The sequence below is a fragment of the Balaenoptera ricei genome, chromosome 4, assembly GCF_028023285.1.
Source record: "Balaenoptera ricei isolate mBalRic1 chromosome 4, mBalRic1.hap2, whole genome shotgun sequence".
Classification (NCBI taxonomy): Eukaryota; Metazoa; Chordata; class Mammalia; order Artiodactyla; family Balaenopteridae; genus Balaenoptera; species Balaenoptera ricei.
Genome location: NC_082642.1, coordinates 156,412,790 through 156,428,781, shown reverse-complemented (window position 1 = coordinate 156,428,781; position 15,992 = coordinate 156,412,790). Strand labels below are relative to the sequence as shown.

At 46.0% G+C, this 15,992-nt stretch overlaps 1 protein-coding gene across 1 annotated transcript in view; it reads left to right on the top strand.

The window, feature by feature from the left end:
* DSCAM (DS cell adhesion molecule) overlaps positions 1 to 15,614 on the top strand; it is a 740,935-nt gene extending 725,321 nt beyond the window's left edge. Inside the window, exon 34 of the mRNA XM_059920026.1 lies at positions 14,681 to 15,614. Coding sequence (XP_059776009.1) covers positions 14,681 to 15,033 — 353 coding nt within the window. The 3' untranslated portion in view covers positions 15,034 to 15,614. The remainder of the gene's footprint in view (positions 1 to 14,680) is intronic.
* Positions 15,615 to 15,992: the final 378 nt, after the last annotated feature.

The window sequence follows — 15,992 nt, the reverse complement described above, 5'->3', positions numbered from 1 at the left end:
GTAGACTTGACTTTGTGCACTGGCCTATCCATTCTTGTGGAATCCAGTTTTATTTCTCGTCTTCCCATTTTCTGAACAGCGATACAGGTTCTATTTCAAAAATATATCTTCACTTTAAATCCCCACGATTCCTTTGGGCTTTATGGCATAAGGCCAAGCTGAAATGAGCTTTATAAATGCATAAAGATATATAAAATAAGAATTGTCTATCCAGCAACTCATCTTCCAAACTGAGTCAAGATCCACACCAACCTCCTATCAAGAATGATAGCTTCATTTATCTCCGTGCTCTCTACCTCCTCAGGGAGAAGACTTTGTTTGTGCGTGTTTTCATTCAAGGACTTTTTGTTGTTGGCCTTTATTTGCAAGGCAGATGCAGCAAATGTAGGAGAAGTGCCATGGCATTTTGTGGCTGCAAACCTCGAGAGTAAGGAAGACAAGAGAGGAGAAAATGAGCCTGTGGGCAGGTTGCTTAGTCTCGCTGGGCTGCAGTTGGCTCATCTGTAAAATGGGCATGGCATCGACACCCACCGTCTGGGGTTTGTGTAAGCTGTATGTCGCCTGATGCAGGCGTCAGCAGCCTTAGTTGTAGCTTCTGTCGTCGCCTCGTTGACTTGTTGTCAGGGCTCCCATGGTGTCTCCAATGACGGTCTGCAGATGTACTGCTCGCCCCCCTCTTCCTTCCTTCTTCGGTTTAGTTTCCTTCCACGGCCATTGGTTCCTGGAGAGCATCTACCTCATTTGTGCATCAGTATCACCCAGCTAAGTATATGCATCACACCCCCATCTGAGATACATGCCATGCTTCCCCTTGTGTAGAACCAGCGCCCAGGTTAAATGTCCTATGTGTGCCGGTCTTGAAATAATTAAAGGTTTGCATCTTTTTGTTGGCTTGTTGTTCATGGTGTTGGATTCATATTGAAAAAAAATGTTTGAACTGTTCTCATGATATTGTTGCCTGGATCTATCAGAACAACTGAAAGGTCACAAGTAAGGTACTATTGTCCTAATATGCTATTTAGACTAAAAGGATTTTATAACTGTAGGTATGAATAACTTTTTAAATCCTTATGAATTCTAATGCCCACAAACATTGTTTTTCCACTCTAGATGATGTATTATTATTACTGGACATTTGATATGCTTTTAGAAAAATATTTCATCCTTCTGGAAGCCTTTCTGTTGCTCCTTTATAATGGAACTAAATTCAACACTGGGCACAAAACCTAAAGTTACAATTTATTATCCTGCTGACTGGAGACTGTGTCAAAATTAGCAGTTCCTTGAACAGGGCTTCCAAACCAAAGTCTTTACCTGTGTTCCCTTGTGTTTCTAGATGCTATCAGTCATCCAAATCTCTGGATATCTATCTCCTTGCCATCAGTTCTTTTCTGATGAGTTGTTTTTTTTTTTTTTTTTTCTATTTACAACCCCAAGCTTTTAAATTCTCTACAAATCAGGATGAAGCTAAATGAATTTGGCCAGATTGTGGCTGCAGGAAAATAGGAAATATGTCTTAGTTATCTGTATATTTCTCTCCTGGTGTCTAGCAGATATCTGGCAGCATAGCGAGTGTTCAAGAAATATTTTTAACCAGCTTAATGATATTGAATGTATATACCTAACACTGTGTCTGGTGTAGAGCAGGTGTTTAATAAATGTTATTGAATGAATGAATGTATCATGATTGTGATGATGACAAGATTGGCCAATTGGTTCAAATATTACAATGGTTAGAAATTATTAAATAGAAACTATTTCCATCTTTAAAAACAAAAGACAAAGCAAACAAACTAACTCTCTATTCCTCTGAGAACTAGCTGGAAAATTTAACAGCTTCTTTTCCTCTCGGTCAAGGTGGCTTCTCATACTTCGGTTACGATAGCTACTTTTGGTTTCAGGTAGCATCTGGAGCCAGTTTCTGATGTTCTTGGATTACTACTGCTTCTTTATTCATGATGCTTATCCTGTGCAATCAAGAGATGCCACTGCAGGAAGCTACTTAAATCAATTTAAAGCTTCAAATCTGCAACCTAATGCATCCTGGCCCCGCCAGCAGCAAGGGAGGTGTCCGCCCCTTCTGGTCTCCTCACTGAGACGCTGGGACCCCAGCCTTAAACGTCTGCACCTCACCGACCCCCCACTCCTCCGCCATGATGAACGCAGGGGAGGTTCTCCGGTTGGAAATGGCCATTGCTTGCCACCAACTTATTGGTTCTCTGAACAGCCAGTTATACGAAGCAGTTTGAGGATTTTAATTTTAGGACCCACTCATCACACACCTCACGCTCCCCTGGGGGTGTGTGCTTAAAGGGAGGGAAGAGAGTGGAGTGAGAGACAGGGCTCCCACCCGAAGGACCAGCCGGCCTCTGCTCAGGTCACGTCCCCTGCAAAGGCTGGCCTTGTTCTCAGCTGTCGTGTGCACGTGTCATGCACGCACACACACATGCACACACACGGAAACACACGCACACGGCTTGAGTTCCCCTGGCCTTCACCCTTCTAGAGATGGCCCTGCTCCTTCCCGCCCCCCCCCCAGCCTCCCCGCCTTCCCTCCAGTGTGTACTTTCTGGCTTCCACTCCACACCTAGCCCTGTTTTCGGAGCTGGGTATACAATGGCTGACGGGACCCACGAAGACCCCGCTTGGAAGGAGTTTATGTTCCTGGGGGTAGACAGACACTTATCAAGTAAACAAATAGTATTGTTTCGGATCATGGTCAGCACTGGGAAGGGAAGTAAACCGGGAAGGGGATAAAGTCTGGCAGGAGGTACTTAGGAGAAGACGGTCAGGGGAGTCCTTTCAGAGACAGTGAGACGTGAGCTGAGACCTCAGTGGTGGACGGGCAGGGAGACCCGGGCAGAGACCCTGAGGAACAGAGGTCCACGCGGAGGGAAGAGCAGAGATAGAGGCCAGCAGACAGCCGTGAGCTTGGCATCCACAGCACAGGAAGAGTCTCCTTCCCTCCAAGCTGTGTTGGAAAGGTGCAGACTTTCAAACACTCCCCCAGAATTTAAAGTCAGAAAGACCCCAGGGCCGTGAAGCAACACCTCCTCGTATTCACGCAGCTCTAGGTAGACCTTAACATTTGAATGGGCTCATTCTGACTCCCTCCTAGAAAACCAAACCTTTCTGATGTGCATTTGCAATTCTGTCTTCTTAAGGACCCTCCTGTAACTTCAGTCTGTTCTTTGTCGATGTCTCTCAGACACAGAAAGTGATGGTGGGACTTGTTCTGAGGGTCCCGAGCTTGGAACCCTGAGCCCGTTTCCCTTTCCCAACCATCTCCTCCCCTCCTGCACGGGGCACAGGTGCCCAAGCTTTCCTGCGACCTTGCCACGTGCTCTGGCTGTTTTACAGTGGCTGCAGCTCTATGGAGATTCGCTCTTTCGTTCTCACTACATTCTCTCTGACTTCTGAGCCCATTGGTGGCTCGTTGCTTTCCTAGGTGGACATATTGGAGTTCAGCTCTCATTGTTGGGGAGCCTACAGGGGGTGGAAGTGAGGGGGAGACCTGGGCCTGTGACAGAGGGGCAGGACGGCCACCTGTGTCCTGCTGAGTGACCAGAAGGCAGCTCTGGATTCCAGTGCGTGGATGAGACCAGAGAGGCTCACCACCATGAAGGGAAGCCCACCGCATCTCCAGAAGGGCCCTGTCAAAACACAGATGTAGTACACTTGTTTGTTCAACCCATCTCTACTGAGCCTCTTCCCTGAAAAAATACCGTGCCAGGTGTTACCTGAAGACATCGAAGTGTTAATATGTTAAACCAACACTTCCCACAGTCTCCTTGTTTATCAGAATAGCACGTAGTGTCACAGACAGCAGACAAAGTGTCCCAAAGACAGGTCATTGAGGAGGTCCAAGAAGCGAGGCAAAACCCAGCTTATGGAAGACAGACACCCCCTCCCACACACACGAACACACACACACAGACAACCCGGTGAGATGTCACCGCAAGCCAGAAGCGACCTGAAGGTCCTGGAAATATACAAAGGGTAAAAAATAGACAGCAAGGACCAGCATCTCTCAGTGTGGTCCTGTGTGGATACGGCACCAAGGTCTCAAGCATCCTAGTCCCAGACTAGGAAGCAACAAGCCAGAATTCAAGTGATGCAGTCAACACCCTCATGTTAAAATCCCTTCTTTGCCTTCCCACTGCTTTCAGGGTAAAGACCCACAAGACTCTGAGAGGCCAGCCTCACCTTCCCCACCAGTCATGACCCCCGCTGCTCTCCAGGCCCCAACTCTCTGGCCTAGATTTCCTCTGCCTGGCGTCATCTCGCTCCAGGTGAACAAGTCCTTCTGTGGGATGAGTCGAGATGAGCAGGGTTATTGACACGGGGCTGCTAGCCTCGCAGCTGAGCAGGTTGAAGCCCCCAGCCAGGGCTCCTCCTTGGGGGTCCTCAGTGTGTGGGTCCCTGAGGGTGTCACGTGACCCTCATGGACCCTTCCCCACTGGGGGCTCCAAATACCCCAACATGTTCCCAGCTGGCCTACCTTCTGAGCAGATTTTCCAATCCTGCTTTTTATCCAGAACTACTCTCTTTCAGAAGAATCATGAGCACAGCAAACTCAAAGCCCCACTTTATACCTCAGTGTAGTTTTTAAAGTTCACCAGCGAGTAGGGTCCCAATAACGATGAGCCCTTAAAAATGCATGAAGCCTCCCAAGTACAAGCCAAGAATGGTAATAGAATCCACTGCCGCGGACCTCTGATAACCATCTCACATTACTTATTTAGAGTTTCTCCTGGATGCCGTTTGAGAGTGAAGATTCATTTACCAAGAAGGGTTCATTTACAAGTTTTCGTTACTGCTGTGACATTAATATTAAACTGGAAAAGTGTTAGATCTGGTCGGCCTCGGGTGTGTGCAGACTACACGCTCCCCTTTGTAACTAGCTCTTTGATGCTGTAGTGTCCTTTCAAGTCTGTGTAGTTTTTATTGAAATTGCTGGAAGTCGAGGTAAAGCATCCTTGGCTTCTTACTTTTGCAGCAATATCCAGCTCCATCCAAGCACAGATATCAAACCTTATTAGAAGTTGATGAAAGTTCCTTTTTCTGTGTCCCCAGAGGAGACTGAAGCCCACAGGGACCCTGCTTCACTTTCATTCTGCACAAATTTTTTGTGAAAGCGTACACGTGTTCTCACATTTGCTGACTACAAAGAATTGCCCAGCAGGGAGAAGAAGGATATTGCAATGTGCCTTGGAATTTCAGGCTCCCAAAACTGCATTCATTTGTCCCTTATTCATCCCCAAATTCCAAGCACCTCCAAGTTCGGAGGTGCTTGACCAGTTTTCCCAGGTGAGATGGTTCAGAGCATAAGAAAGACTCTTTCAGGATTACAGGTTTTCATTCGAAATTATCAGGCCCGTTTCCCTTGACTAAAGGAAAGAGCTAAAGCTCAAAGGGTCACAGAACTACTTGAGGCAGAGGCAGGATTTCAAGGCAAAGCTCAGCTCTCTCTCACTCACACCCTGCCTGTTGCTCTGAGCCCCCCAGCCTAGTCAGGTCAGGTCGGACACAGGCCATCTAACTGCTGTGCCATCGGTTGCATCCCTTACATTCCTCCACAAAGAACTGAGGAGGTAATTCCTTGTGGATTAGGAGAGGCAGAGGAGCACCATTCCCTATTCTGATTGAATCTGATGTTTTTCAAGTAAAAGTAAAGTGAAATCAGGATCCGCGTGGAATTAGGAACTTGGACCACGTAAGCTAGGATTTCGCAACAGCGGCGCATAACGTCTGGGGTTGGGTGATGCGCTGTGGTGGAGGCCGCCCTGGGCATCATAGGACGTTGCCACGTGCCCCCTGGAGGGCAAAATCACCCTCAGCTGAGAACCGCTGTTCTCGACTGTAGGCTTTCTTTCCCCGGGGTGCACGTGGCCAGAGGCGGGAACAGTTGTCTGAGCCAGATTCACGGACTGCACGTCCATTTCGGAGTTTCTGAATTGATCCGTTCTTGTTCGGAGTCGGGATTGATTTTGCCATTCTTCTTCCAAAGCTAAAATGCGTTCAAATGTTGCATGTGAGTCTGAATAGATTGAGAAGGTTCAGGAAGTTTTGCTTTCCTGATAGGAAGGCAGGGGCGTGTCTTCTGGTTTTCAACTAAAAAGAGGCGGGTTTAACACAGCAGTTTTCCCGTAGTCGGGCAGAGCAGGGCTCAGAGGCCCCCTGGGTGGAGGACGGCAAGCTTTGTCCTCGTATCTTCTGATGGATGTGGGATCGCCATGGGAATCCATGCTAGTTCAAGGCCGGAGGGCTGGAGTTGTCATGGCACCAGTAAGCAAAGTGGTTAGGGACCAAGAGAGAAATGGATGCTGACTTATTTGGTGTGAACTTTCGGGGATATTAGTGGCACCAACGGTCCCCAGAGGGCAGTGACAGGAGGATGAGAAATGGTCCATTATGTCAAATAATAAGGCGTAACATGGAAATAATGGCTAAATCGCCTCTCATCCTTCAAGGAGGGAGTCAGAGCAGCGCCTGGGCACCTCTGGCAGCCGGGAGTGAAGGGTGCAGTTTGTGGGCTGCGGGCTGATGAGGCGGGGTCGCGGGGATGCCCGGGGAGCGCGAGGCCCGGGGCGGGTGGACTGTCGAGGCAGGCGAGGAGAGAGGGCTAGCTCGTAGTCTACAGTCTATGTCCCTTCCCACAGGGCTCGCTTCCCAGTCCTCTCAGCCATCATCCTGTGACTCAGTGACCTTGGCTCTTCTCTCTGTGTGGCTCTGTGTCTCTCACTTTCATCCCTTCTGGTCCTGTGTCTTCATGATTTCCCTCTGCTTCCCTCTGGGTATGTGCTTCTCTGACCCCCTCTGTTTCTCTCTCTCCTCTCTGTTTTCTCTCGCCCCCCATCTCTCTGTTTCCCTCTCTGTCTCTCTCTCTCCCCCATCTCTCTGTTTGTCTTTCTCTGTCTCTGTCTCCCTCTCTGTCTCGGTCTCTCTCTCTCCCCCATCTCTCTGTTTGTCTCTCTCTGTCTCTGTCTCTGTATTAGGGTCCTGTGGCCTCTATACCAAATGACCACAAACTAGGTGGTTTAAAACAACAGACACATAGTCTCTTTTCTGGGAGGACAGAAGTCCGAGATCATCGTGTCAGTGAGGTTGTGCTGCCTCCAGGAATTCTAGAGAAGAGTCCCTTCCTTCTCTCTTCCAGTTTCTGGTGGCTCCAGGTGTTCCTTGGCTCGTGACTCCATCACTCCAACCTCTGCCTCATCTTCACATGACCGTCTCCCTTCTTTATGTCTCAAATCTCCCTCTGCTTTTTTTTTTTTTTTTTTAGTGAGGACACATGTCATTGGATTTAGGGCTCACCTTAAATTCAGGTGATCTCATCTCAAGGTCCTTTACTTAATGACATCGACAAAAACCCCTTCTCCAAATCAGGTCACATTCACAGACTCCAAGGGTTGGGATATGGACCTATCTTTTGGGGGGACACTACTCAACCCACAAAAGACAGACACTAAGGTAAAAGAAGAGTTCCCGATTTATTCCCCTGTCAGATCTCCAACCCCATAACTTCAGACCCTCTGGAAAGGGAGATGTCTGACAGTAAACTTTTCACCTGCATTATCTAATTAAATCCTCATTATAACCCTCTGTGGTCGATTCTGCTCTTGTTCCCATTTTATGAGTAAGGAAACTGAGCCCAGACTTATACCTGTCAGATTAAATGCAGGCAATGTCGTCCAGACTTCCACTCTTAATCACCACCGTTAGAAGTGTTGTTTAGTTTCTCCCATGTGAAACGGGCAGATGGAGGGCTGGGAGGTTAAGAAAAGCAGGTGCGTAGGTGTCTAGATTGTCATGATAGTTTCCCATTTTATTTCTCTCTGTCTGGAGTCATAAGCGCATGGTTGTCTCGGCATGTATAGACGTCTGCAGAACATAAAAATGGACGGATGCTTAGAGAATCCAGTTCCCTAACTGGTACTGGGGCTAGCAAAAGAGGTGGGGTTTTAATGGCTGTAAAGTGCCTTTAATAAATAGCGCTCCCCATCGATCACTCTGGTGCTTTCTTCTGCGTCAGCGCATGAACTATTAAGAGAGCTCATTTACGGCATTCACACAGTTGAAAGGGCTACTTGGGGTGCTAATCAGAAAACACACACTGTCAAAAGGAGCTAATTAGAGCATCACACGACTTAATCAAGCTTTGCCTGAAAAACTGGATCTCTCGGAGATACTGACTATTCAGAGATGCTTAGCAGGCCTGCAATAAGCAAACACAGAAGCCCTTGTATATAAGGATGTGGTGCTGAGCTATTTTCATTATTAAGGATTTCCAATTCTCACCAGTCTTTTCCAGCTACCTTGATCACTACGTCTAAAGTGGCAACGCCTGCAGGCAGGGGGCAGGTATCATGGGTTTGTCTTTTGATTTCAGACACATTCGTTCCATCCAATCTAGCACCTGGGCATCCCGCAGTCCAGCTGGGACCAAGGTGCTATTGCTTTTTAGGGGTTTAATAAGCCCTGTTTGTTCAAGGGGGAGTTGCTGGGATGGAGACCCATTCGTGAATCTGTGACAAAGCATTACAAATATACCAAGCGCTCAAGATTTAGTGGGGGGCCGGAAACAGCATAAGGCACTCTTGACCTACATTTTAAAAGAACCCTGGAGGTAAATGCCTTCCACATTTTCTCAAGTACTTGAACAAAATGATTTTTAAGATAATATTAGTTATGTAAATAAATAAAAGAGCCAATTAATCCAATTCGTTTACTGGACTCTTGGAATAAAGACAGATAATCACTTTTAGGAAATTGGATATATAAAAATCCACAAATTTCAAAATTGGTCCATTAGGGTGTGTTGATTCACATGCAAAAAAATATTCTTCATGCTACAAAAGAATTGTTCCAGTTTTTGTTTTTAATGACAGCTCTGTTAATGCTTTCATGGTATTTGTTTGCAAATAATTTAACCCCCAATAGAGAAGGTTAAAGAATACATCCACTACCAGAAAGGAAGACAAAGAATTTTCAATACCATCATAAAAGGCATTAGGGACATAAGGTTTCATTTTTTAAATTTAAATACTTTTATTTTTCGGGACTAAAGCTAATACACATAGCAATATATCCCTTCAACATTAGAATCTATAATGGTAAACTTCATGCCACCATTTTTTCTAAGCTAAAGTCCAGATACATCAAGTTACAAAACTCATTTCACAAGAATGCGAAATTACATCATTTCTTTTTCTAAGAGTGTCGTGGCCAATTTATCATCAAGGAATTTATTATTGGGCTTTCCTTTGATCCAGTTCACTGTATGAAGCCAACGTTGAATCAGAGTACCTTTGATTTCAGTGAGCCAAAACCAAGGTATTGTTTTAGTGGAACACAGGCTAAAAAATATTAATGAAAACATATAATTAGTCACCATCACTTCTTGGGATAAAGACATCCTGAGAAAGCCAGTGGGAAAATGCTAAGTGGATTCTTGCATCATAAATACCAAGTAACATGACAATGTAATGCAAGGTCTCAGAAATCAACATGGTAAATCTCCCAAAAATAAGGTCATCATTTCGCTTATTGGGGGGTTGGGGGGACTCTTAAGAAAAGTCAAAGCATTTTGAAAATTCTTATGCTCATTTAAACTGTGCAAAATGCATTTTCCAGTAATTTTTCAGCCTGTCTTGCTTTTGCTTCTAGTTTTCCTATACCATTGAGTAGTCTCTCCCTTCTCTTTAAATGGTTATTCTCTTTCAGTGAGTAAACTTGAATTTCGAAGGTTCTGAGGTCTAAGTCACTGTCTAATTGCACACAGCTTCACTGCTTTGTTAGCATAACAACCAGCTAATGGCAGCCCTGCCTGGCACAAGAGGTTCCAAGATCCCGCCAAGGGGCTGGCTGAGGAAGACATGATCAACAATAAGGAAAGCAGGGAATATTTTGAAGCAAAATAAACAAGAATTGCCAGTTATTTTCGATTCAGAAAGTTAAGGAATGAGTTATGCCTTAGATAGGTTATTAAGAATAAAATGCTCACTAACGATCTCCTCTGGGGCATCCCCAACCACATGAAACTCAGCATGTCTGAAACCAAGCCCATGATCTTTTTCCACCAAATTATGATTTTTCTCCTGGGCAGTTTTGTGCAATGAATGAATAGTCCTGCTGTCCACCCAGGTTCCTGAGCTTGAAACCTGGAAGGGAGTTATTGCTGACCCCTCCTTCCCACCTGTCCCACCTGCCATCAGTGCTGGAGCCATCTCCTTGGGCTTGTTCCACATCTCACAATTTCATGCCCTTTCACTTCCCATTGATGCTCGGGCCATCATCATGGCTCCCTCACCTGCACATACTCTCACCTGGTCCCTCGGCTCCAGGACTGCACACCCCCAGCCCGTTTTCTAATCAGAGCTGCTCACCAGGTCTGCCATGAGGGAGTTAAGGTGACCCTTAGATGGCCAGCCTCTCAGTCCCCAACGTGGCCAGGAAGAGCCCACTGCATTCATCCCAGTGGTTGCACAAATACCCCTTGTCTGCATGTGTCTCGAAGTGAGAAGAGGTGGAAGCACTAGGCTACACAGTGAGCAGTGTCTATTCCAAAACTGCTGGAAGGTCAGGTCTGGGCTTCAGTTCAGCTCAAACCTGGGCGATGTAATTTGCAAAGTGCGTCTATTGACTGGGCTCTTATTGTGTTCATGCATTTTAGGGGACCCACAAGATGTATCGAACACTTGAACCAGGGTCATAATGATGGGAACAAAAGGGAGTCCAGAGATATTTCGCAAGTAGAATTAACCTGGAGAAGGAGGTGTCAATGAGGGCTCTGAGATTTTAAGCATCAATTTCTGGGAAGATGAGGATGACATATAAAAAGATTGGGCACGAAAGAGAAAGTGGCATTTGGGGATGAGTTTGGGAGTAGGGGCTGACCTTCATAAACTGGGTTTGTAGACTGTGGCTTTTAAAATTCATGATGTGCCTTTCTCTAATGATTAGTGATGCTGAGCATCCTTTCATGTGTTTGTTGGCAATCTGTATATCTTCTCTGGAGAAATGTCTATTTAGGTCTTCTGCCCATTTTTGGATTTGGTTGTTTGTTTTTTGATATTGAGCTGCATGAGCTGCTTGTATATTTTGGAGATTAATCCTTTGTCAGTTACGTCATTTGCAAATATTTTCTCCCATTCTGAGGGTTGTCTTTTCGTCTTGTTTATGGTTTCCTTTGCTGTGCAAAGGCTTTTAAGTTTCATTAGGTCCCATTTGTTTATTTTTGTTTTTATTTCCATTTCTCTAGGAGGTGGGTCAAAAAGGATCTTGCTGTGATTTATGTCATAGAGTATTCTGCCTATGTTTTCCTCTAAGAGTTTTATAGTGTCTGGCATTACATTTAGGTCTTTAATCATTTTGAGTTTATTTTTGTGTATGGTGTCAGGGAGTGTTCTAATTTCGTTCTTTTACATGTAGCTGTCCAGCACCACTTATTGAAGAGGCTGTCTTTTCTCCATTGTATACTCTTGCCTCCTTTATCAAAGATAAGGTAACCATATGTGTGTGGGTTTATCTCTGGGCTTTCTATCCTGTTCCATTGATCTATATTTCTGTTTTTGTGCCAGTACCATACTGTCTTGATTACTGTAGCTTTGTAGTATAGTCTGAATGAGGTATCACCTCACACCAGTCAGAATGGCCATCATCAAAAAATCTACAAACAATAAATACTGGAGAGGGTGTGGAGAAAAGGGAACCCTCTTGCACTCTTTGTGGGAATTTAAATTGATACAGCCACTATGGAAAACAATATGGAGGTTCCTTAAAAAACTAAAAATAGAATTACCATATGACCCAGCAATCCCACTGCTGGGCATATACCCTGAGAAAACCATAATTCAAAAAGAGTCATGTACCACAGTGTTCCCTGCAACACTATTTACAATAACCAGGTCATGGAAGCAACCTAAATGCCCATTGCAGATGAATGGATAAAGAAGATGTGGCACATATATACAATGGAATATTACTCAGCCATAAAAAGAAATGAAACTGAGTTATTTGTAGTGAGGTGGATGGACCTAGAGTCTGTCATACAGAGTGAAGTAAGTCAGAAAGTGAAAAACAAATACTGTATGCTAAAACATATATGTGGAATCTAAAAAATAAAAAAAAAAGGTACTAACAAACCTAGGGGCAGGACAGGAATAAAGATGCAGACATAGAGAATGGACTTGAGGACACGGGGAGGGGGAAGGGTGAGCTGGGACGAAGTGAGAGAGTGGCATGGACATATATACACTACCAAATGTAAAATAGATAGCTAGTGGGAAGCAGCCGCATAGCACAGGGAGATCAGCTTGGTGCTTTGTGACCACCTAGAGGGGTGGAGTAGGGAAGGTGGGAGGGAGACGCAAGAGGGAGGGGATATGGGGATATATGTATACACATAGCTGATTCACTTTGTTATACAGCATAAATAATACAACATTGTAAAGCAATTATACTCCAATAAAGATGTTACAAAAATAAATAAATACAAAATATAAAATAAAATTCGTGATGGACAGTCATGTGGAAATATCTAGCAAAGCATCTGAAATTCAAGTCTAGGACTCAGGAATGAGAGCAAAATGGAAAAGTTGGATGTGAGCTATAACGAGATGAAGTGAGTGCTGAGCCTCCAAGAGAGGGCTGAGCACAGGGCACTGGGAAAACCCTGTCTTAGAGGGTGGATGGAGGACAGGGTCCAGGAAAGGAGAGTAACAAGTCGCAGTCAGAGATGTAGGAAGAGCTCTGGGAGAGCAAAGTGCTGTGGAAGCTGAGAGTTTCAAAAACAAAAAGATCAACAACACAAAATGTTGTAGGTGGTACAAGTAGGGTGAGGACCAAGAAGAAACCATGAAACGTGACAATTAGAGGTCACAGTTGAACTTCAAAAGAACAATTGCCGTAGTTGATGGTGATGGCAGCTGTGCCAGTTCAGGTTTTCCAAGAAGCAGATGCCAAGACAGATTAGACATGCAAGAGATTTGGTGGTGGGGATGGGGGGTGGGGGGATTCTTGTAAAGAATAAAGATTAAAAGAGACAGCAGTATTGCTGAACTCAGGTTCAGCTGCTCATTGCTCAAGAATCCAATACTGAGAAACAGATGTTGGGTAAAAGGAGAGACAGCTTTATTGAGGAAGCTGCCAATCCTGGGGAGAAGGTGGACTCATGTCCCAAAGAACCAACTCCCCATTCTCAGGCTTTGCTCAGAAATTTTATAGGGAAAAGAAAAAGGGGCTACATGCTGAGGAGAGGGTTGTGGGGGGCATGATCAGCTCGCAGACATTCTTCTGATTGGTTGGTGGTGAGGTAATTGGGAGTCAACATCATCAACCTTCTGGTTCCAACTGGTCTGGGATTTCCTGCTGGTGGGCAGCATGCAGTTAACTCCTTCCACCTGGTGGGGTTTCAGTATCTACAGAACAGCTCGAAGGATGTGTCTCAGAATGTTCTCTATAGCCCTTGAGGAGGAACTAAAGATCCTTGACTTTGTTTAATGACTAAACTATTGTTATTTTGTCTTCCTTGACTATTGTCCTTTGTTTCTGCATCTTCTTATTTCTCTGATTAAATGTATTCTTTGGAACTTGGGGAGGGCCTAGTAGGCTAAAGTTTTTCTGCAAAGAAGAAGCAGGTGGAGGGCATGGCTGGTGTCTGTTCCAGGAAGTCCCCACAGGGTCCTGCTCCGTTACAGCAGAAGCAGGCAAGGAGGGCCCACAGACCAAGACACAGGTGTGAATCCTGTGACAGGAGGAAGGGAAGGAAGGGGTGGGCAGGAAGACCCTCAGCTGTAGTGCACTGCTGAGGACACTGCAGCTGGGCGATGGGGAAGCCCTGAGCAAACCCCTCATTGAGAAATCCCACATCAAGTGGGGTCTGTCATCAGGGGAACCTGTCGTGTCAGGAAGTGCTGGGAGCAGCCCAGAGGACAGGTGGCCTCCACGTCGGGGCCGGGGGTGGGGCAGCTGAATTCTGCCCACTAACCTCTCTCCCCACAGTGGGTTCTCTTGAAGAGGGTGCATTTCCCTGGCATCATAGAAGCCAAATGAGTGATCCTGAGAAGGAAGTAGAAACCCTGATACTCGGTCTAAGCTGTTCCTCTTTGTCTACACGGCACTGACCGAAACAGAAGAGACACAAGCAGTTTAGCAGGCAGGCAAAGCCTGGTAAGGCTTCCACCAAAAGCAATCACAGAAACCGGTAACTAAGTGGCGGCCAAGGTCACACAGTTCTGTGGAAGTGCTGAGACTCCATCATTCTTTGCTCTGCGTCCCTGTCTCCCTCCTCAGGCCCTGCGCTCTCCCGACCACTGCCCACTGCATCCAGGGTTCAGCCCCTCACCGCTGATACCCCGCGTGCGCGGTTGCCTCTGGTGTTTCCCGTGGTGGGGTTTCCAAGGATCTTGTTACCTCTGTTTCTCTGGTGCAAGTATAACATTTAAGAGCTTAAGTGAACAAGCCGCAGGAAAGCCAGCTCTCCCTGCGCCTGGTGGAGGAGGCCTGGGATGATACCTTTGCAGGGGCTCTGACCAGGGGTCTCAGGAAATGGGGCGTGCCCAGGCGTGGGGACATTCCCACCTATAATACCCCGAGTGGCCCATCGCGTGGGCACAGGGCCAGCCAGCACCTGCTGACCAAGTGAAGAGCCCACCTAACCCTCTGTGTTTCCTTCCAGGTGACCTCATCCACTTGCCTCCGTACCTTCGAATGGACTTCTTGTTGAATCGAAGTGGTCCAGGCGCCAGCAGGGACCCGAGTTTAGGGCAGGCATGCTTGGAGCCCCAGAAAAGTCGGACCCTGAAACGCCCCCCGGTCCTCGAGCCCATCCCCATGGAGGCTGCCTCCTCCACGGCCTCCACGAGGGACGGACAGCAGTGGCAGCAGGGGGCCGTGGCCACATTACCTCAGCGGGAGGGGGTGGAGCTGGGACAGGCGGCCAAGATGAGCAGCTCCCAGGAATCCCTGCTGGACTCTCGGGGCCATTTGAAAGGCAGCAATCCCTACACCAAGTCCTACACCCTGGTATAACCAATGGCATGACTGGACAGCGGTTGTAAATACGGTTTAAAAAATTCAATCAAAGCTACCTTTTTTTTACAGAATTCCAATATTTATAATGAAAGAAAATTGCCAAAATATATTAAAAAAAAAAAAAGAGAGAGAGAAAATACTGAAAAAAACCACAGACAGTGCAAAGACTCTCCTGCTTTTTTTCTGTCTGAGTGTGAGCTCCATCTGCCTGGGCATCTGATTTTTTGGGAAAGAAGTCCAGTTTTATGATCTTCACGGGCTATTGCATTTTTACTGATTTTCTACAATGTGCATGGGGGACTCATTCAACCTTCTGACTGGAAGTTCTATCACACAAGATTCAAGAAAGAAAACAGGAAAAAAAAATTACCTTCTTTGTGAATTTAAAAGGAACCTTGATTTGGGGGCCGGGGGTAACGTTAGTCATGTTTGCACACCTTTCTTTCCCATTAGAAATTGGGTCCTTGATTTGACCTCCTTCTGTTGTTACTTAGGATGAGTGCCGTCAGTGAAGGGGTAGGGGGAATCAATTTGGTTTTCTTTTTTGTTTATTTTTTAATTTAATGAGACACTCTTTGCATTTTGTCTAAGTGAAATAAAAAAGAAAAGGTGGTCTGCCTTTATTTCGATGTCTACTTCTCTTGTCTCCTATTGATCGCTGGGTCCTCCTTCCTAGGGATGCTTGTGTTTGCAAACACCAGGGCTGAATCAAGACCCCAATTTAATAAACCAGCGAGGATTCCGAGAGTCTGACCTCCCCAGGATAGAGGGGAAGGACACAGAAGATGCAGCAGGTCTGAGTTTTAATGAGGGGCTGGCCAGGTATTCTAAGCCCCTTCATATGCTCTGCTCTTTGCCTCCCAGTGACACCTGGCCCTCTAGCTGGACCAGGGGTCAGAAAACTATGACCCACGGGACAAATCCAGCTCACTGCTGTATTTATCTATAACGTTTTA